Here is a 22,510-nt window from a genome sequence, read left to right as displayed (position 1 = left end):
TCTCTGTGGGTCCTGCATGTCCAGTTCACCCAACATACCATCAAGCAGTCCAGGCAAAAGCAATTTCTTGTCCAAATGGCTAACCAACTTCATAAGGAGCCTCTTCGATGCCCATCTTCCTCTTGAAGTAGCATGGTGCTGCCAGGAGCAGATGTGTCTCACTGTCATGAAAATTCCTAAGTTCTTAAACATTTTAAATGTCATATTCTGTAGTCTATGAGAAGTTTAAAGAATGCCTACCCATCTGAAATACATCTCTGTACATCTAGACTATGCCTACAAGCTTGACTATTATAGATGATTATCTATTAACCGATATTTCTTAATTATACATTACATTTTTAAATGCACAAACACAATACCTTAATCAAGAGCAGAAATATACATATACAAAATTGACCTTAAATTTGTACCAATAAACCAAGATTGATACCAATGTAAATCTTTATAGCATTTCCCCCTTTAAATGTAAAGAAACATATATAAACAATATTTGAGAATATGGACATAGTTCTCTTCAAACTTCTTCCTGATTTTTGTTGGGTGAAGTATTTTTGGGGTTATTTACAGTGACCTTTCAAGGTATCTTGGTCCATCAAACCATATTAGTCTAGAAGGATTCCACAGGCTCTCATCTTTTGTGGAAACAAAAGAAGAACTTCTTTTCCAAAGCAATATATTCTTAGACCTTATTTTGAATTCAAGATACCCTTAAAATATATATGTTGGTTTATCTTAGCAGTTTCCAGAATAAAATGTCTCTCTGCAGTCAAAAAATCAAAGAAAACACAATAATATACATAATCCAGACTCTCTGTGTGTATTCCATCTTTACATGGCTTATTCTTTATTTACTCCTTTTAATCTATGACTGTCTGGACTCTGTCTCTTTAAAGACTTTACTTTTTTTTTAAACCATTTACTTTTTTTTTATAACTGTCAATATTCTTTTTCTTCTTTCTTCCAAGCCCACAAACATTTATCCAATATTGTGACCCATTTAGAGGTCTTTTATGTCTGAATGTGTCCTATTGTGTTTCTGTAATTCTTTACTGTTCAGGAGCACTTCTTAAAATGTGAAGCGCTTTTTAAAAACTTAATATGTGGCATAAAACCGGACTTGCTGAACATAGTGGACAATGAGGACTACTGAGAACTCAAGAACAGTGGCGATGGGTTTTTGATCCTACTGCACGTACTGGCTTTGGGGGAGCCTAGGCAGATTGGATGCTCACCTTACTAGACCTGGATGGAGGTGGGCGGTCCTTGGACTTCCCACAGGTCAGGGAACCCTGATTGCTCCTCGAACTGATGAGGGAGGGGGACTTGATTGGGGGAGGGGGAGGGAAATGGGAGGCGGTGGCGGGGAGGAGGCAGAAATCCTTAATAAATAAACAAATTTAAAAAAAAAAAGATGTGGCATTACTAGGGCATATATGGTACTGACTGCTTGCCCCACCCAGTCCAGCATGGTGGAGCTGTTCACTGCCTCTGAGCCACACACCGCCCCAGTTGCAAGTATGCAGCAGGTCTATGTTGAGCCAGTAAGCAGTTTGTAACAGTTTGTTTACAAACCCTATTTAAATGCTCAGCCTCCTGAAAGAGCCAGAGTTCTGACTGGCAGCACAGTCCAGAAAGCCAGCATTTCAAAACAGCTCAGCTTTTTTTTCTGCTACCACTGAATCAGGAGAACCTCTCTTAAAGGACCATGCCTTTGCTTGCTTTTAGCAAACAGCCCACCCAAGAAAATGCCACTACCAAAAAACCATGCTTAACTTTGTTCTTTTGTGTCTAGGATTCCTTTTTAAACTTTCTCAGGTTTTTATGTAGATGTAGTTACCCATGTTGGCATACCAATTTGTTGAAGGAAGGCCACTTGTTGGCTCCCAGCTGCTCAGCCCAGAAATAATCACACAGAAACTATTTTATTTAAATCACTGCTTGGCCCATTAGCTCTAGCTTCTTATTGGCTACCTCTTACATCTGAATTTAACCCATTTCTAGTAATCTGTGTATCGCCATGAGTCTATGGCTTACAGGATAAAGTTCCGATGTCTGTCTCTAGCAGGGCTACATGGCTTCTCTCTCTAAGCCTTCCTTCCCCCAGCATTCAGTTAGTTTCCCCAGCCTACCTAAGTTCTGCCCTGTCAACAGGCCAAGGCAGTTTCTTTATTCACCAACCGTATTCACAGCATACAGAGGAGAATCCCACATCAAGATGACTGAGCAACTAAAGCAGTGAATCTTGGTGCAGGTGTTTTTCAGTAGGCAGGCATCACCCACACTGCCATTCAGAAGATGGCTTCTCAGGTCTAGGCATGGGTCTCCAATGGCTGAGCTGGGCAAAGGGGACAAGTCTTTATACCTCTTTCCTGGGACTGTCATTTGCTTTCAGATGACCTTTAAACTATTTCTTGAACAGATAATAATCACAGATAATGGGCCCCTTATCTGGGTCTGGGTCAAAGGCATCAACATGCTGCACAACCCATCAGCATTAATTAGTAGTTATAGTAATATTTTGGTTTGTTGGGAAGGTCACAGGCTATGAACACCAGGCTGTCCTCTAACTGGTAATCCTTTTGCCTCAGCTCCTTGAGTTCTGAGATTACAGATGAGCACTGTCATAAATAGCTTCACATAATACTTGACCTTGGTCCCCTCTGTTTTTTCTAAGTCATACCTCAGTGACCAATGAGCAATGAGTCCCCTTTGCTGGAAGTTTGTAAATGGGTCTTGTCCAGACCCTAATGCTGAAAAAAGGCAGTGATGGTGTTAGGCCAGATGAGACCTGGGTGGGAGGGGAAAAGGGCAGCGGAGACAGCAGAGCTCTTGTCCCAGCCCTATCATCTAGTCCATGACCCTCACTTTTCCTCTCCAGGAGACTCTGGGGTCCCCTGCCTCAGGGTCGTGCCTCTGGAAACATTATAAGTAGGAATTAAACTGATTCCATTAGTGTTAGTGAAAACCCCACAGAGCGAGAATGGTGACATCAGTGATTTCCATTGGCCAGAACGAGGCAGAAATAAAAGGAATCTGGAAAAGATCCCTCAAGCCCCTCAAGGCCTTGGAAAGCCAACAACGCTGATTGTTTAGTGTGGACCAAATTGAAAGCAGAAGCATGGAAGCAGCCGCCAAGCCTGACAAGGTCCAAGCCACAGGAACCGTGGCATCCAAAGTCCATGCTGAGATGACTGGAGCCCTTCAAGGAGGGCTTCCAGGTGCAGTCTAGCTCCCCGATCTGTAACATGCGAGGGCCTTCAAATCCCCTTGTTTTCCGAGTTTGTGATTCTTCACTTGATCCTAGCCAAAAGGCCAAAAAGCATTAAGAATCTCCAATTCTGGGGAGCTGCCCAGGTGTGGTCAGGTCACTGAATATCTTTGGCAGCAAGTCCTTCGATGTGCTGGGGTGTTGGGATCATTCAGAAGTGAAGGATTAGGGGGTCATGACCCAGGGAAGACCAGAGCCAAGGCTGGCAGTGGCAAGAACTCTGGGTTTTGACTGTGGATTCCTTCTTCCAGCTGGGCAGTGCTGTGCTCCAAGGCTGCAGTCTGATGCGTGTGCTCTGCCCTCTACCAGCAGCAGTAGAGAAGGAAGAAGGACTGCTCCTGCCCCATCTTGGGCAGAGCTGCTCCTGATGCAGGAGCCACAGTCCCCCTTACCCCCACCTCAGTTCCTGTTGTTCCTTCTGCCAGTCAAGCAGAAGAATATTCCTCAAACACCTTGTCAGGTTTTCCTATTCCCTGACCCTCCTTCCCTCCCACTGGGGTATGGAGAAAGGACAAGACGGGGGCAAGAATGGAGGACAGATGGCGGAAGCAAGAGGCCAGGGTGGTGGTGACCCGTGGGCATGATCATTGCAGGAAACAGCAGCCGCCTTCAGGCCGACCTTTGCCAGAAGCATTTGCCGGACCTGCCCCCCAGCAAGTGCCATAACACCGTGCCAGACACGCAAAAGGAGACCAGCAGCATGTGGACCCTGATGGTGATTGCTCAGCTGCTGGCCGGCATTGGGACCGTGCCCATTCAGCCATTTGGGATCTCCTACGTGGATGACTTTGCAGAGCCCACCAACTCCCCTCTGTATATCTGTGAGTCTTGAACTTTAAGAGGGATGAGCAGGGGAGGTTGGGGCCTGATGTGACACCTGCAGAAGCTCTTGGCGTTGAAATGATCTTCTTGGCCCACAATACGGTGGATGACAAAGACCTGTTATGAATGCCAGTTCTGTTTCCTTCCACTTGTGTGGGTCTCAAGTGGCTAGCGCAGGTCTCCAGGCTCTCGCCTAGAAGACAGAGCCAAGATCCTTTGTGTGTCCCATGTGCTTTGGGATTATAGGAGCTGATGTATCACCATTTAGCACAGTTTTGAGCCTTTGACATCACAACATACATGACATTGTGTTCTACCAAGTTCACACTAGAGAATCATGCAATCGAGTTCTTCAAATGCAACAAGACACATAATGTTTTAAGTAAGATTAAAATGTGTATTGGGCCACATTTGCAACTATCCAGGAGACCATGTGGCCTCTGGGCCATGGGTTTAGATCCCCCACAAGTCACTCAGTCTTCCAGGCTCATGCTGGGTGATACACGACTTCTCTGAGCTGTGAACAGGTTGTCATGTGTGAAGCAGGTAGCAGATGGCCAACTGGTGCCTGATTTCTTCCCTCAGAAAAAGCCACACTGAGCTCTCTCAGGGCCTCGGGTCACAAACTGCATCTCTGACTCTACCTTCGCTTGCCAGAGCCCCAGCACTGTACACAGAAAGCTTCACCCACAAACACGCCCTGGACTGGTATTTTTTAAGATACGGTGGAGGCAGGTTCATTTCAGGCCGGGAGATCTCTCTGGCAGGAGCTGGAGGAGCAGCAGGCTCGGTGCTGCCAGCCTTGGCATCTGGTCCTTATCTGCAGGAGATGTGATAGGCGTGGGCTTCAGGAAGTGACCTAGGCATGGTGGGCTCCTTACTCCCAGGGGACAGTGGGTGATACCTCGGGAATCTCCCTCGGTTTGGGAAACTAGGCTTGCTGAACATTCTCAATGTCCCCTCAACCCCTTATCCCTTGCTTCAATTTCCAGCCATCTTATTTGCTATTGCTGTGTTTGGACCAGCTTTCGGGTACCTGCTGGGCTCAGTCATGCTCAGGATCTTTGTGGACTATGGCAGGGTGGACACTGGTAGGTATGCAGAAGACACACATTCTTGTCACCCTTTTACTGTGGCTTCTGATTGATCCCCTCCCTCTACAAAGAGACGAGCAAGGAGCTCCCTGACCATGTAGGACAATACCTGTTGCCGAGTGACTGGAGATCATTCTGACACTTTCTTCCAGAAAAGAAAGATGATGTCTCCATGTTTCATGTCAAGGAACACAATGGAAGCTTCTAGATGGAGAGTGGAGCAGATTTTCAGGAGAAAATTTCTCTTTTGGAGGACAGGCAACCCACCGTGTTGATGGCTATATACTTGGGCAACTAAGAATTATAGACCTGCCTTTCTTAGGGTTCCTCAAAAGTAGGGTGTAAAATGGAGCTCAGAGCTCAGTGGTTCAGAGTATAGGTTAGGGTACCAGGAAGACAGGTCTGAAATTGACTAATGGACCAGGGATTTGGTTTCCTGATTCGTTGGAGGAAGTCAGATGTACGTAACAGTTCCCCCACTGACATGCCAGAGGAGACCCTAGGATGATGGAATGGAGTTTGTAGTACGTGAACCATGCCAGCCCTCTAGAGACCAGATCATTTCACCATTATTCCCGCCAACAGCTAGGGAAGAAGCATAGTATGAAGAGGGATGGGGCTGGGCATTCTCTAGTGTCTGACTTTCTGTGCAATGGTCCAGGTGGTCTGGGAAGACCAGAGAGGCCTGGCGAGGGAGTGTCGTGACCACGGTCCTACACCATGGGGTGTCCTGTCACCATTATGGGAAGAAAGTCAAGGAGACACCCCTTGAACTGAAAGTCCCTTTCTAGTCTGGAGAAAATGCATGTGTTCCACCAACAGACATTTTCATCCTTTGATTTCTTTCTAGCGGCTGTGAACTTGAGCCCAGGTGATCCCCGATGGATCGGAGCCTGGTGGCTGGGCCTGCTCCTTTCTTCAGGCTTCTTAGTTGTTACTTCTTTGCCCTTTTTTTTCTTTCCTCAAGCAATGCCCAGAGGAGCAGAGGTAAGTTTCCCAGAGCCCACGACTTAAGCACAGTACACGGGGTGAGGAAACGAAAAGCTGGGAAGCTGCAGCTGCTTCAGCGCGCTGGGTGAGAAGGTGACAAGTCTGGGGACACAGGGCTCAGCAGAGACTGAGAGGAGGTGCCCCTCAGTCGTCTCCTACCATGATGTCATTTCAAAGACCAGAGGGTTCCAGGGAGCATAGTGTTAGAACCCCTGAGTCCACCTAAGCTGAGCGAAAGTGTTAGGAAACAGTAACAATGGGCTGGGGGATAGAGAGCTATCTCAGTCTGTAAAGGGCTTGCGTGCAAACGTGAGGACCGGAGCTTGAGCCCCATAGTATCACTTTCTAAAAATGTCAAATATAATGCTGTGTAATTGCAATCCCAGGCTGAGGAAGCAAAGAAATGGGAGGATTCCTTGGGGTTTCCCAGCCGGCCAGGCTACATGGGGAGCTCCAAGCCACTTAAAGATTTTCTCTTGAAAAAACAAAATCAAGATGGCGGGTGCCTGGAGGATGACACCCAAGGTTGTTCTCTATCCTCCACATGGATGGACACACACAGATTCTCACACCATGCTGAGCAGGCAGCGAGGCTCATTTGACTTCTATGTTTAATAGAGCTTACTAAGGTTTGAGCCTGAAAGCCTGGGTGAGAAGGGCAATCTGAGGCATGAGGTGCAAGGATGCGTCGAGGGTGGCATGTTTTTAGTAGGGCTGTATCTGCTGTGAAAAAGAACGAGGAAGTTGAGAATGGAGACTGGGTGGGGCCTTTATGTGAGGCTGAAATGCTTCACATTTTCTCCTGTGAGTTCCGGGCAATGGGGTGACTGGGCACTGTGGTGACTCCCCGGCCACCTAGCGACAATATGGCAGTAGGCTGAGGTTGGGATTCATGAAGGAATAGAAGTTGGAGATCTGAGAGGCTCAAGAAAAGATGGAAAATATGGCTAAGGGCCAGGGCAATGACCACCAGAGAGATGGGGCCAAGGTCAGGCTGGTTGTTCCTGAGGGGGTGATGCAAAGACTTGGCTGTGGACTGAGTCGGAGCTCATGTATCCGGGATTTGAGACAGAAATGGGCCCCACTGTGGGAAAGGGGTCACGGGTAGAGGAAGCATTTACAAGGTTATGACATATTTTGATAGGCTAGGTTAGACAGATCTAAGCTTGAAGACTTCCACTCATAAACTAGTTGAATGATCTTAGCTAAATTGCTTTGTTTCTAAGCTTCCTCTCCTGTAGCATTCTTGGGGCTAATTAGAGAACCTGTCTGGGAAAGAAGCTGTGAGGAAGGAGGTAATGCAGGGGGAATGATGGGCATGTTGCCCAGAGTGGAGCAGGTGCTCAATTAATGGAGCACCAAAGAATGTCAACGGTAGAGCGCAGGCCTACATCTATGCAGTGGTTCAGGGAGAGTCACGGCCTCTGTCTTGAACTGCTGGCTTCAGAGACTAGCAAGGGCACTTGGGTAATGTGCCCAGAAGGCACAGGTAATGGTTAGGACAGAGCCTGGACTCACCTTTGGACTGGGGAGAAAGCAGAGACCTTAGAGAGGAGACACAGAAAGGGAGAGCTGAAAAGAGTAGACATTGGAGACCCCTGTTGTTCTAGAAACCAGCCATCCCTGGGTCTGCATATGGGACCCAGTGTAGCCCTGACGTACAGACAAGGGGTAAGATCCAGGACGATGCTTTTGGCCTCAGTCATGGGACAGTCAGATGAAATAACATGCCCTTAGGTTCTGTGGGAGGTGTTGGCATGGATTAACTCTGGTCTCCAGCCAAGGCACCAGGCTCATTAAGGCACAGGTGGCGTTTGCTTCAAGAGTGCATCCTCAAGATGCCCTCCCGTGTATCCACGTGGTTCTTGAGCCACCAAGTCCAGAGAGTCAAGGGCACAGGGATGGGCCATTAACATCACCATGTTTGCTGTCTTCAGAGGTCTGTTACTGCAGAAGAAACACTGAAGATGGAGGAAGACAAGTCAAGAGGCTCCCTGATGGATTTCATCAAACGTAACTGACTGCCCCGGTAGCCTTGGGTGGGCTGGTTCTGGGTGGCAGGAGACCAGGTTCAGAGTACAGGGCGACAAGAAACAACAAGATCTGGGACTGCCTCACCTCCTAGGTGCCCCCTCAGTTCAGAGGCTTCGGTCAATGATTCTGGTAGCTGGTTCTTTACAGGCACCAGTAGACGCTAATCCAGGCAGAGCCAATCACCACCCCAAGCCTCCACTTCCATTCTCTCCTCTTCACTTCCTGTAGAGGTAGCAGTTGTGGGAGGAGACCTTTCCCAATGTGAGCCCAGTTTCTATGTACCTACTGCCAGCATCGTCTTAGTCAGACTACAAGTGTGCTGAGTGGGAATCCAAGGACTGTATGCCCCTGGGATGATGACTGTGAGCCTGAGGGTCTCTAACTGTGCCCCAAGGAAGAGAGGAAGCTTGCCTAGGGGGACGAGTCGGGGTGCTGGCAAGGCTCTGGGAAGCCTGTGATGCTCTTACGAAGGCCTGTCCCCTGACAGCCATCTACTTGCAGGGTTCCCCCGCATCTTTCTGAGGCTGCTGATGAACCCACTCTTCATTCTGGTGGTCCTGGCTCAGTGTACCTTCTCCTCTGTCATCGCTGGCCTCTCTACGTTCCTCAACAAGTTCCTGGAGAAACAGTATGGGGCCTCAGCCGCCTATGCCAACTTCCTCATCGGTGCGTCAGAGGGCACAGCTGCAGGACCTGGGGAGGTGCCTCCTGGGGAGGAACTGGGTACCGTGCAGTCCATCCAAGGATAACCCAGGGCCAGACCGGATACAGACCGGAGACAGGAGGACTTGCCCAAGAGAAAGAATTTTAAGGATTTTTTTCCTGGTTGGCAACCTAGAATGTTTTTGGCAGATTTCTAAGACTCCTATTCTTCTATTCAGGAGTGGGTGGAGACTGGGGGCTGCCTTCCTTCCCATCAAGAGGGTGGGAATCTGATAGCCTCCCAACTGACCTTATCAGGGGCAACAGAGGAGAGAAAGAACATGGAGCTTGAGACACACAAAACACCTCTTCAGGGGTTTCCTTCTCCAGGAACTTGAGTCTCAATGTCATGACACATCAGGCTCCTTCACACAATGGCAATGCAAATGCTCAGAGCTGCCCGGATAAGTGGAACCCAGAATCTATGGAGGGGGTGTCCGTACTTCTTGCAGTAGATGCTAAGAACCACCCATGGGGGGGTCCACCAAGTGCCTGGGTGATGCCTGGGACCAATCCATAGATGAACTTGACCACATAGATAGATAAGATAAGATAAGATAAGATAAGATAAGATAAGATAAGAGGACGACTCCCTGGACTCATTGAGCTCCGGTGTAGGCTTTAGATAGGACATTATTATCTCCTCTTCAATCTCAGACTTGGTTACCACCCAAAAATGATCCACTTCCTTATCCTTGTTACCATCATCTTGTTTCCAATTTTGTTTCTTTGAGACAAGGCCTACAGCAGTTCAGGCGAATAATAAAAATGCTAAGTAGGGTAGGGTGACCTTGAATTCCTGATCCTCCAGATTCTGCTTCCCAAGTGCTGGGATTATATGTGTCTTCTTTTTTCTTTGATCAGCCAGGCCAACCCTCTAGTGAAGCAATTTCTCAGGATGTACCCAGTCAACACTCAATAGTTAATAATTCTTGGTCGTCATTCACTACTATCGTAATCAAGTATACCCAGTGTTCCTTCATGAAGCCGCACTCCTCACTGGTGGCGCAGCTCAGGGCTCCTGGGCTGTGTATCCAGCTCTTCTCCTTTTCCCCCAGGTGCTGTGAACCTTCCTGCTGCGGCCTTGGGGATGCTGTTTGGAGGAATCCTCATGAAACGCTTTGTTTTCTCTCTGCAAACCATCCCCCGAGTGGCTGCCGCCATCATGACCATCTCCATGATCCTCTGCGCCCCTCTGTTCTTCATGGGATGTTCTACACCAGCTGTGGCTGAGGTCTACCCCCTCAGGTAATGAACTAAGGGATGCAGAAATACCCTTTGTAACCGCAGCCAGAATCCAGTCACTGTGTGTCTTTCTGCTCTGCCTCTTTTTACCTCCGCTGTCCTGTCTACTTGGATCTGATCTCTGACATGGAAACACAGAAAACCAGGTCTCAAAGAGTGTGTTCCATTAAGAGATGAGACCAGCCGGTGGTCGGGGTTAAGGTTCTGTTTTGTAAGAAGCATCACAAACTGATCGGTTTGGTTTCTGAATGAGCCTGAACCCTAGGAACCAGGAAATAATCTATGATTAGTGCCAGCCCTGGGCTAGCTAGAGTTAGGTAAAACCTTGTTGATCTGTCAAAGAAAGATGAGAAGACTTGAAAAGATTTCGAGACGAGCAATGAAAGTGGGCCAGAGAGGCAAAGGGCAGGTCCAGGTGCCAGTATTTGTAAAAAGCAGCATGCATCATGCGTTTAAAGTAAAGCTTCATCTTCAGAAAGGGTGTTTCAACCCTGTGAGCAAGGGACATGCACAATCCCCCACCCCACCCCCAACCCTCTCGCTCCAATAACCGCCCTGCAACCTTTTCTTTAGAACGTAGGCTAAGGAGTTTGCAAGATTTGGAGACTCTTTCAGCCCCTGAGTGTTCTTTTTCTCATAGAGAACTACATCTCCAAATATAGCAACAGCATCAGGCAAAGCCCAAAAGAATAAATAGTTTGAGATGACCTCTGTATTTGAGGGGTGAGGGAGGAGATGGGAAACAAAGGAAGAGAATGTTGTTTAGCGTGGGGGAGCTCCCTGCTGTTGTGCAGGCTGACTCTGGACCCAGAGAAGCCTGAAAGCTCTTGGGCCTTTAGGAGGTTTTCACTGGGAGTTTGGTCCCAGCTCTGTCATCTGCTTTGCCTGAGTTCTAGGTATGATTCTCTTTGTTGCTATGGGGACGTTATCTACCTAAGCTCTAGTTTTCTCATCCTCTTAAGAAGCATAATGTTTCTAGGCTTACTGAGGTGACTATACCTGAAGATCCCCTTCCACTGTGACATCCCATAAATGCTAACAGTCACTAGCATTGTTTCATCAATGCAGTATTCAGCTGTGATCTGTTAGTCCCTGTCACAAGTTCCCCAAAGAAGATCAATAAGATCAGTCATTAAAATCCACTTTGATGAAGTTCTGGCCAGGCTGGGAAAGGGACTAGGGAGACCCAGATCATCAAGTCCATATTGAATCAGGAGATGAGCAAGCAATGAGAACCTCAGGTGCCTCCAAAGGTCCCAGCCACTGCCTTTAACCAAAGCTTAGCTGGAAGATGAGAGAAGGCAAGTATTACCAATGACATTACTGTGGCATCCACCATTTCTTTCAACAAAGTCTTAATCAGTTGGTCACTTTGACTCTGACAGTGGCATTGGGGTTTGCTGGCTAGACCTTTCCAACTGAGTAATGGGTGCGTTTTGGCTCCAGCGTTAACATAAATGGCGAGAGCCATGGTTTCCAAACAGTGGCAGATTCACAGCTGGCCCCCACGGGCTCAGTTCAGATCCTTGGGTGGCAGTCGCCCAAGACAAACAGAGACATGCAGGCACATCCACCAGGCCAGGAACTCATGCCGGGCTGGAGTGTAGCGCCGTTTCTCGGTCTTGCTTTGTTTGATTCCTTGCTTCCTGTCTTGCTGGCAGCACATCAAGTTCTATACATCCGCAGCCTCCTGCCTGCCGCAGGGATTGCTCGTGCCCAGATTCCATCTTCCACCCAGTCTGCGGAGACAATGGAGTAGAGTACCTCTCCCCTTGCCACGCTGGCTGCAGCAGCCTCAACCTGACGTCAGCAGCTTCCAAGCAACCGGTAAGGACCCGGGGGTCATGGGGGCAGACGGAGCCGCATGGAGTGTGGGGGCTCTGGTACTCAATATCAGCATCCTAGCCTCCTTCCCCCTGTCTCCACCTTCACTGCCCCAGGGTCATGACCAGATGCCTGCAGCCCAGAGTCAATTAAAGATTGGCCCGTGACCAACAAGTCCATTCTTGGGGACTTGGTGAAACAATAAAAAACATGTTGAAGTCTTTGCCCTCAGTGGAGACTTGTGACTATCCTGATGACTCCCTGGGGGCACTTCTGCATTCTGGGCTCAGGCCTTGCTGCAGGGTCACATGGACTGGGAGCAGAGGGACTTTGGGAATGGACCCGGAAGGTCAGTCCTGGGAGCAGCAGTCGAGGGCCTTTGCTTCAACCCCTCAGCTCCCTTGAGTGCCATGGATCTAGTCTGAAGCCAGGAAACTAAGAGCAAATCTGGGATTAGAAGCAAAAGCCCTGCCTCACCTGGAGTTCAAGACCATAGGGTCTCCTTATTGGGCAACCTAGAGGGGCCCCATCCATCAATCTGTGAGGGCAGTGTCCCTGGGCCTTCTGGCCTCAACCAAGAGCAAATGACTCCTCCGGTTATTAGTTTATGAATCAGCAAACAGAACAGCACACTGAGTGCAGCTGCTATGCTGAGGAAGAGACGAGGAGCTTCCGACAAAGCCCCGTTCTCACAATGTACATTCAGTCCAATAAATGCCCAAGATAAAGGCTGAGGTGAGAAGGAAAGACACTTGAAAGCACAGAGAGTATGGGGGTGGGGGTCCCTAAGATGACTGACACCTGAGCCACCAGCAGAGGAATCCTGCGGAAGCCCGAAGCCCATGGCAGGTGCGGGAAGAGCAGGCACAGAGCCCCCTGTGAATGCACCACAGGAACAGAGAGAAGGCTGGGTGGGGGTTAAGTGAGGAGTGTCACAGCTAGCAGGGCCAGGGCCAGGCAGGCCCAGCGCTGGGCAGGGCTGGACAAGCTGGGCTCGGGGGTTAGATGATCTTTCCCCAGAGAGAGCAATGGGAAGTCTACACCATTGCCTTTGGATGTCCCAGTAGCAAGGATGCATTTGTGTGGTGGCCATCACCCAGGGTAGCTTCCACTTACCACCTCTTCCTAGGAGACAGGACAAGACCGTTTCCCCAGCCACCTCTATGGGTTCCTTGGCAAAGGAACATGCCAAGATGGTCCCTTAATTTACCTTCTAACTGGAAGAGTAGCGGCTTCTGTGGTCTTCTTATCTTTATTTGCTTACGTCTGACTCATCTACTTCCAGAAATAATCTTGACAAGCTTCCAATAACAGCACAAGTACATCAAGATAAAATCCATTACCATGATATCAAGGAAAAAAATAATAAATTGTAAGGGGAAAAAGTCTTGCTAGTTTAAAATCCAGACCAAGGGAGGTAACAGCAGCATTGTGTATTATAAACTTCTGAACTTGAGAGCCAAGGTGGGGCGGGAGCATGGGCCCCACTATCTGTCAGAGGGAAGCTTCTCAGCCCATTAGTTCACATAGCTCCGCGACAGCTACAGCTCTGACCGTATCCTAGGCTTGGCCATCAGCAACCGTAAGGGGGAAGGTAAAGATGACCAGATGAGCAGTGGCCATCAAGTGAGTTGTACCATGGTATTGAACCATATAGAATTACAACAAGGCAGGGCCTCCTCTGGGGTCCCCTCTTAGGCCAAAGGATGCCTCCTTGGTGGGAAGTGATACAGAGGGCTCAAAGGACTCCATTGTTGTTTCCTGGGCTCCCCAAGTATATCTTCGCACAACCACTACAGCTAACTGGACCCGGAGGACCTCCCAGGCTCTAGGCTCCTCGCTGCAGGTATTTTGCCTGGTGGTGAGATCTTAGGCATCTAGATGATAATAAGATAAGAGGCTGCAGGAGTTTAGCCCATGCTGGACTCTTGGTGAAGATTGTTTCTAATGCCCAAACAGTAAGAGAGGTGGCATCCCATGGGGTACTCTAGAAGACTTGTCTGGCCTCTCAGTCTTTGAATCCAGGCTCCCCCTTCTTCCCTGGGAACTGGAGGGCAAAGGGGTTCATACCAGTGGGAGTCTGCAGCAGGAGCCTGTGTGGAGGTGGGGACACGTGTAGGTAGAATCGTGACGTACCCCCTCCTGTTCTTCGTCAAGAGCTATTTGAACTGCAGCTGTGTGACTGGAGGGTCTGCGTCAGCAAAGACAGGATCCTGCCCGGTGTCCTGTGCACACTTCCTGCTCCCGTCCATCTTCCTCATCTCCTTTGTGGCGCTCATTGCCTGCGTCTCCCACAACCCGCTCTACATGATGGTGCTTCGGTGAGTGACGTCTCTGATCTTTCCCGCCCTCCCTTTGATGTTCCATCCTGTCTCCGCTTGGAGTCTCTCCTCCAAACCCTCGAGTGTCCAGTGGCGACAAGACAACAGAGTACACTAACAGCAGATGTTCCTGGTCACAGGAAGAGCTCCTGGTAAGGAGGCCTCACTCAGGCTCCCAGCACCTAGGAGACACGGGCTCTGCTGGCCCCTCCGTTCTATTCGTGGGATGGCAGAGCTGTCCAAAGGCCGAGCCCCATGTTAAAGACAGGCTGTGCACACAGACTCTCTTCTTTTTCAGTCTTAAAAGAACTGAGGAGAAAGAGGAGGAAATCAGCTGGATGTACAAACAGCAAGTTGGGAACTGAAGAAAGTTCCAGAAGCTTTGGGAAAGGGTAAAAATGAGGAAACCACAGGAGGCTAGAGATTTAGGGCTCAGGTTGGACGGGACAAAGGAGGTGTCTCATTGCAGCTGACCCTTGAGTGCCTCTAAGGTTTTTATAGAGAGTGCTCCTCCTTGGCCACCTCCTGCCTGCTTCCGTCTATGCCCTCCCGCCCTTCTCATCTGCTTACTTAGAAAGCAGAGAAGGAGAAACACAGAGACTGGAAACTCCCCTGCCAGATTCAAAGTTTCTGCATCATATTTCCCGAGTGTCCTTGGGTGTTGGCTGACCTCAGGAGCCTCAGTTTCCTTGATAGTGTCAGCTTTACAGGATCAATTGCTTTGTACACAGAAGGTGCCATGCTGGGTGTGGTGGTGTCGCCTATAAATTCAGTACTCGAGCAGAAGCAGGAGAATCAGGAGTTCAAGGTCATCTTTGCCTACGTAGTAAGTTAAAGGCCAACCCAAGCAACATGAAACCCTACCCCAGTGTTTCTCAATCTGTGACGCCTTTGGGAGTGGAACAGCCCTTTCACAGGGGTCACCTGAGACCATAGGAGAACACAGATATGTACATTAGATTCATAACAGTAGCAAAATTACACTTATGAAGTCACAATGAAAATACTTTTATGGTTAGGGTCACCACAATGTGAGGAACTGTCTTAAAGGGTCACAGCATTAGGAAGGTTGAGAGCCCCCATCCTACCTCAAAAAGGAGATGGGAGGTGGTGTTGTCCATATTGGCTAAGACCTATTTTCTCCAGAAGGTTAAGAGATGAGGGAGGACCAGATGCTATGCCAAGAATGTCATTTAGCGACAGAGCACTTGTCTAGCATGCACAAAACCCTGGGTTTGAGCTCCAGCACTGAAGGAGCACAAAGTAGCCACTAGTATTTTACTCTACCCAAGTCTGTTCTCTGTCCATTAGCCCATAGGCTGCCAAGCTCCTGTCACTCTTGCTCTTTCAGTGATGCTGGCAGAAGATAAGAAAACAAAAGATGTCATTACAACAGACAGCAGCACATCCCCTGAAGGTGTATCCATTATCCTTGTCCTCTGGATCCTTCAGAATTGACACACAGATCCAAATGCAGGCGTTGTGTGCAGCAGGCTTCCATTCCAGCATGAGAACACTGAGCTTGAGGGAGCCGCTGTTTATCCTGTGAGCCGTGAGCCAATTGCAGCTCCTGCCTCAAGGCTGCTACCTGCAGCCCCAGCCCAGGGAAATGGCCCAAAGGCAGGAGTCAGGACTATAAGATCTCAGTAAGAATAGGCATGAATGCTACTGCTTCCTGCATTGTGCACCCCAAGGACTGGCTCTGTCACACAGGGTGCTTCAGTGGAGCTCCCTTCTTCCCTGCTGGCCTAGGTAGTCCTGGCCAACCTTCTGACCCTGACATAAACCTGCATGAGACCCTAAGAGGAGAGAGGGTAAGGGATTTGGATAGGGCATTCAATCCCTATCAAACACCTTCCTGTGTAGAGACTGGCATCAGTTCAACCCTCCGAAGACTGGCTGGTCTAGAGTAGAAACAGAGAGGAGTTTCCAGGATCCCAAGGTGGTTGGCCTAGGAGCTCGGTCAATAGCCAAACTGGACTGTCCAAATCTTACTAAGTTAAAACATATAGTGGTCAGACTGCCTAGGTGAAGGACAAAGACACAGGGGCAATGAGTTCATTATTTTTCCTGTTTCTGGGACAAAATGCCTGAGAAAAGCAACTTACAGAAGAAAGGTCTTTGGTGCAGAGTCGAGGATACAGTCCATCATGGCAGAGGAGACATGCTGGCAAGGGCAGCCCTAGCTGTGGGGCAGGAGCAGGAGGCCACTGTTGGCACTGTAGCCATAGTCAGAAGTAGGAAGACGAACACCAATGTGAAGTTCACCATTCAGCGCAGGACCCCAGATTCTTTAACAGTACCGTGAACATCCGTGGGAGGTCTTCCCAGCTTAGTCAAACCTCTCAGGGTGCAACCTCATGGTTAGATACACCAAGGACTTGTGTCTGAGCTGACTTCAGCCCCGTAACTTGGCAATGAAGATCAGGTGTCCACTATGGATTGGGCCATTGAAGAGAAGCTATAGATACAGAGGAAAAGAACATCTATTCTATCAGGATTCCAGGCACTGTTCCCTGGGAGATCCCAGATGGTGCCTCTTTCTCTCACTAGTACCCCAAAGAGCATCCCTTCACGGGGTCATCCCTCTGGAGATGTCTCTCAGTTGCTGGCCGACCCTGGCAGCAGTTATAAAGCAACATGCAATGGTCTGGAGGCTACTGTGGAGTCCTCGTCCTCGTTGTCCCCTCAGCTCTGAGTTCTTTTCCAAATGACAGTCCCCTACCCAGGAGTATGTGTGCTGAAAGCCTGGACAAGTCCGAGTCTAGTCACACGGCAGGCCCTTCTGCCTCTGCTCTGGGCTCCCACCCTGCATGTGAGGTGTCCCCCCACAGCCCAGTCCCCTACTTCCCTTCTCCAGCTGAGGGGGGGAGCTCTCTAGGGAGAGCTAAACCTCTTGACCTGGCCTTTCCTCCTCCCTCTTGAAGGAGAAAGGAAGGGCCATGCATCAAATCCACAGAACCTGGTGCAAATGAAAATGTAAAGCCTTTGGCATGTGAATCATTAAGAATTTCAAGTCATACATAAACCAAACTGGGCCTTTCTGAGGGCGGCATCCAATGCAGCTGCTCAAGTCACACCTCACAAAGCTGGCCCAGGGCAAGGAATTTTTTCATACCTGCACAGAAGCTGAGAGCCTAGGGCCCTCCTTTCCTGGTACAAGACACCCCATGGGTGCTGTTCAGACCTGCTGTCTTAGCATCCAGCCAGAAACTCCCTTCTACTCTGTCTCTCTTGCCTGCTTTTTCTCCAAGTAGTCTCTGGACAGCCCTGAAAACGATACAGACTGTAGGTTCTCGAATTCAAGTTTGCATCCAACTCTCCTGGAATACTGTGTATTTTGAATAAATGTCAGACTGAGAATCTGTATTCTGCTAAAGCTGATGCAGCGACTGAGAACCTTGGGCGTCATAGGAGCCCTTAATCAGGCAAATCTCACTGTCCATGTGCCCGATCAGACTAGGGAAGGACTGGTTCCAACCTGCTCTAACCTGCTCTGATTCTGTCTATTCCCCTCACCCCATGCCCCACTCTCTCTAGGTGACACTGCAGCCCAGAGTCCTCGCAGTCCTTTCCTATGCTGATTTCCTGTTTTCCTTTTCAGCGTGGTAAACCAAGATGAAAAGTCATTTGCCATTGGGGTCCAGTTCTTGTTGATGCGCTTGCTGGGTAGGTAACTAAGCTTTCTTTCTGGGGTAGAGGCCCTGGACCAATGGACATTGAAAGGCTATGGGGCGGGGCAGGATTGGGAGAAGCCCTGCCTCCCGTCTACTGTATAGGAAGCTGTGGGTAACCAGCATCAGGTACCAAACTCTGTCAGGAACAGTTTGCCTAACTGCTTGAGATTGGGAAAGATTTTGTTTACGGCATTCAAGCCAAACTAAATTATGTAAGCAGAGGAAAAGAAAAGGGCATCGCTGAGAGTACCGCATAGAGAGTTAAAAGCAAGTATTTGTACACTTTTGCCAAGAATCCGTCCTAGGAAACAACACCTCGCATTCTGCCCCAGACAGAGCAACTTCTGGGCTGGGCCCTTGCTTTCTTCCCCTTTTCCAGACTTCACTCCTCTGCCCTGGTTTCAGCAAATGTCTCTCTGTCAGGGGGCCCTCTGCCTATGAACCCTGTTTGTCTTCAAGTAACCTGGAGCTTTCTATCTCCACACTCAAGCTGGGTGTACACATGGTCAGCCGAGACCCACAGGAAGGGAGCACTCCATGGAGGGAGCACCTCCATGGGAGCAGGAGGCATCTGGCTTTTTCCGAGTGCTAGAAGGGTAGACAGAAGTAAAGAGATTAAGTTCAACCGAGGATCTTTGCACTAAGAATTGCAGGGGTTGGATTTGGAGATTCCAACCTGAAGGATTTCAATTACTATTAATGTGAACTGCCTCAACACTGAAACCTATATGAAGCTTGTTCTGCACTATTATTAATTATTATTATTACTATTATTAGTATTATTTCACTGGTTTTTCAAGACAGGGTTTCTCTATGTTGCTTTGGAGCCAGCCTTGGAACTAGCTCTTGTAGACCAGGCTGGCCTTGAACTCACAGAGATCCGCCTGCCTCTGCCTCCCGAGTGCTGGAATTAAACGCATGTGCCCCACCACCTCCCGACTCTATTCTGCATTATTAAGCAGGAGTGCAGGTCACAACCATTATCCTTCTAGCATGTGTCAATCATCCCTTCTAAGGTCAACTGCAGGAGCCTATGCAGGGCTGAGCCAGCATTTCAATGGAGTTTCTTGACTCAAGCCACTTGTCCTGTGATGAAGTCCCTTTAAGTTCCAAAGGACACTCTAAATGATGCCTATCACCTTCCTGGGCCACACAGCTCCTTGTATTCACTTCTGATTTACCATCTCTAGCTCATTTGTGACTTATTCTAATGCCTGGTTGGGAAAGAGACCTGGTATTCCTCCCAAATGACTTCCTGCCCTGCTTCTATATGTGACTTAGAGAATGGCCTCTCTGTCCCACTGCTCCAAGCACTTGCTGCTTTTGCTTTTCCACCTGAGCTCAGATAACACAGTGTGGGACCACAGCTAGAAAACGCAGGCCTGGAGAAATTCCACTCATTGCTCCAGAACACAGCTCCACTCTGGGGTAGATGAAAAGACTGCCTATTTATAAACTCCAGCAGGTGTGCAGTTACCCGTGGAGATATGGTTGAAAACTCTCCTTGGCTTCTACTGAGGATGTGTCACCAGAGTCTGTTTCCAGTAACTATTCACCTGGAAACTGGAAAGTGACCAGGGACTGAGAGGCTGCTTCTGGAAGTTTCTCACTTATGGGCTAGGGCCAAGGGCTGGATCACCTCTTTCTGCCAGAAACAGCAACTCACAGGGTGTTGGTAGTCAGATGTTTTGGGCACTATGTTTTTAAGTATGGCATGGCCCATCCTCAGTGTCAGTCATGAACAAGTCCACTCTGACCCACTGGCTGCCCAGAATTTAGCCAACAGCACAGAGCATGGTGGGGTTGAGGAGTGGGCATCTAGAATATTCAGCACCCAGCAAAGCACTGCGCCTACTGGACTATGTAGACATTACCCCCCAGGTGCGGAGACGTTTGGCAACTTAGGTTCTGAGCAGTTTGGATATTAAGGGTTTTCAAGGGGGGTTGTCTAGTCCAGAAGAGCAGTTTAGAGGGAAGAACATAGGATTTCAAGTGGAGTTCAGTGCATCCTTGTAGTCAAAGGCTGTTCATTTGTTTCCTGGCCGCTCAGGCCTGAAATAACCACTTTGAAACTATGTTAATTGCAATACTACTTGATCAGTAGCTTAAGCATATTGCTAGATAGCTTTTATATCCTAAACTAACCCATCTCCATTAATCTGTGCATCACCACGAGGTCGTGGCCTACCAGCGAAGTTCCCAGCTGGTGTCCGTGTCTTTCTCCTCCGGCAGCTATGTGGTGTCTCACTGACTCCGCCTACTGTCTCCTCCTCTATCTGTTTGGAACTCCCGCCTTGCCCTATTCTGCTAAGCCACTGGCCAAAACACATTTATTCATTAATCAATAAAAGCAACACATAGAAGGACGTCCCACACTGCAATCCTTGTGCCCTCTTGCTCACTGGCTCTGCATTGTAATGAAGCCACCTGGAGACCACGTGAGAACTTGGGGACATTAGTACTCTCCAGGCAGAGTCTCTACTTGGGGCCAGCCTTGAGTGTAAGAACTGAAGTGTGCAGTGTGGGGGAGCTGACATCAGATTGACCCTGGGATTCACTCTGCCCTGAAAGGATCCCCCTTTATCTCCTTAGCCTTCTGGTGAGAAGAGGATTTAAGCTTAACCGATAGTTTTCCACTTTCCCAAGTCACTGTGATTCTGAGAGGGAGTAGAGCCGGCCTCAGATGTGTGACCGTGCCATTGGTATGGGGGACCCGGGCATCTCTGACTGCAGCTCCACATGACCCAGACACTCTGAATTCTCTTTCCCATCGTCGCCAGCCTGGCTGCCATCTCCGGCCCTGTATGGTCTCATCATCGACTCCTCCTGTATCCGGTGGAACTACCTGTGCTCAGGGAGACGAGGGGCCTGCTCATATTATGACAATGATGCTCTCCGAAACAGGTGAGGGCTCCTACTCACACTGGTGTCGAAGAGATCCAACCTGTGGTCCCAGCAGACCAAAACAAAATAAAACAAACAGGCATTTGCCTTGTGGCTGTGGTAGGGGCTGTCAGGCTTCTAAGGGACAAGATAGGAGGGATGTCTGCAAACAAACTCTGTCATGGACAGAGAGCAGGGGCCACTGTAGTACGCATCTGGAGACCTGTAAGAAGCCATTTAGGTAAGGAGACAGAGGGCCTGCCTCCTTTGAGATGTCTCCCGAGGTTCTGTCCCTCACGAGCCCATGGCAGCAGCAAAAGTTCACCAAAGGTAAAGGGTACTGGAGGCTGAGAGAGAATAGGAACGTGGAAGATACCACACAGCCTCCACTGCTCAGAGAGACAGGGTCTGTCGCTCAGCACCCAGCAGAGGTCCCAGGAAGGGGGTCCAACCGATGCCAGTAAGCCAAACCCAGCCATCTCTCTCTTGTTGCCATTCTGTCATCTAGAAATGGTGGAGAAGGTGGCCTTGAAGGGGCTGTACAAGGGCTAGAGGGCTGACAGAGCAGACCAGCAGAGGAGCAACAGGAAGATGCAAGCCCTCGGTGCACAGCTGGGGCAGTGGTGCCACCTCTGGCCCTCAGTGGTACCACTGAGGAGCAGAGGATCACCAGTGTTGTATGTATGCCCAAAGCGGCCCCCACCTGGGAGAAGGCAGCTTGTTAGCTGAGTGATGGCCTTCACAGCTCCCAGGCCACTGTGAAAATAATGTCCATCTTCTTGCTGTCCTTGGCCCAGGGACATAGACTGAGGAGCCCTCCTTTCTCTTTCTGTCTCACAGGTACCTGGGCCTGCAGGTGGTCTACAAGGCCTTGGGCACACTGCTACTCTTCTTCATAAGCTGGAGGGTGAAGAAGAACAGGGAATACAGCCTGCAAGAGAATGCCTCGGGCCTCATCTGACCGTCAGTCATGGCTACCCCCGTTTCAGAGACTGGATTCTCCCCCTCCACACTAGCCTGTATTAACTGATGTTAACGTGCCTTTTCCTTTTCTTTCTTCCTTCCTCCCTTTCTTCTTCCTTACCTCCCTTCCTCCTTCCCTCCCTCCCTCCTTCCCTCCCTCCCTCCCTCCCTTCCTCCCTCCCTTCCTTTATTATTAAGAAAGACAGTCCCATTCCTCCTTTGTCTCAGCCGCCTCACCCTCCTAAAGTCTACTCAATGGTTCTTGAGGCCTTGTGCACTGAACTGAATGAGCACTGAACGGGAGGGTCCAGTTTTTCTGACTCTTGGAAGGAGTGCCCCACATTGGCAGGCTCTCCTCAGTGCTGGGTCCTCTCACAAGACGCCCATGAGGCAGCCCCTGCTCTCACCAGCCTCTCAGGAATACTTAAGAGTGAGAATAGGGGTCTGTGTGTTCCCGGCCAGGCCAGCCAGCTCTCCTCTGCCTGGAGCCAGAGAGAGAGGAAGAGGAGGAGGAGGTTGATTTCTTAACAAGGAACTGGCTGCAGTCCCTTTCCACCTGGGTTCAGTCTAGAGTGGAACTCACCAGGGCCTGGCTCCCTTAGTCTCCTCACTTTCTGCCCTCAAGGCTGGTTTGAAAGCCACCATTTTGGAAGTGCAGACCTCTCTCTATCACCTACACCCTGG

At 49.3% G+C, this 22,510-nt stretch overlaps 1 protein-coding gene across 1 annotated transcript in view; it reads left to right on the top strand.

Moving 5' to 3' along the window:
* The window catches only part of Slco2a1 (solute carrier organic anion transporter family member 2A1), a 76,516-nt gene extending 54,515 nt beyond the window's left edge, over positions 1–22,001 (top strand). Inside the window, exons 4-14 of the mRNA XM_041677519.1 lie at positions 3,865–4,092; positions 5,086–5,184; positions 6,038–6,174; positions 8,115–8,190; positions 8,713–8,877; positions 9,972–10,161; positions 11,820–11,985; positions 14,140–14,303; positions 17,908–17,972; positions 20,761–20,884; positions 21,704–22,001. Coding sequence (XP_041533453.1) covers positions 3,865–4,092; positions 5,086–5,184; positions 6,038–6,174; positions 8,115–8,190; positions 8,713–8,877; positions 9,972–10,161; positions 11,820–11,985; positions 14,140–14,303; positions 17,908–17,972; positions 20,761–20,884; positions 21,704–21,824 — 1,535 coding nt within the window. The 3' untranslated portion in view covers positions 21,825–22,001. The remainder of the gene's footprint in view (positions 1–3,864; positions 4,093–5,085; positions 5,185–6,037; positions 6,175–8,114; positions 8,191–8,712; positions 8,878–9,971; positions 10,162–11,819; positions 11,986–14,139; positions 14,304–17,907; positions 17,973–20,760; positions 20,885–21,703) is intronic.
* The last annotated feature ends 509 nt before the right edge of the window (positions 22,002–22,510 follow it).

The sequence above is a fragment of the Microtus oregoni genome, unplaced genomic scaffold (assembly GCF_018167655.1).
Source record: "Microtus oregoni isolate MIOR12 unplaced genomic scaffold, Mior012 000028F_ref0000031, whole genome shotgun sequence".
In the NCBI taxonomy this organism is placed as follows: Eukaryota; Metazoa; Chordata; class Mammalia; order Rodentia; family Cricetidae; genus Microtus; species Microtus oregoni.
Note: the sequence above shows the minus strand (reverse complement) of the source record. Positions and strands in the feature narration are given on the sequence as shown.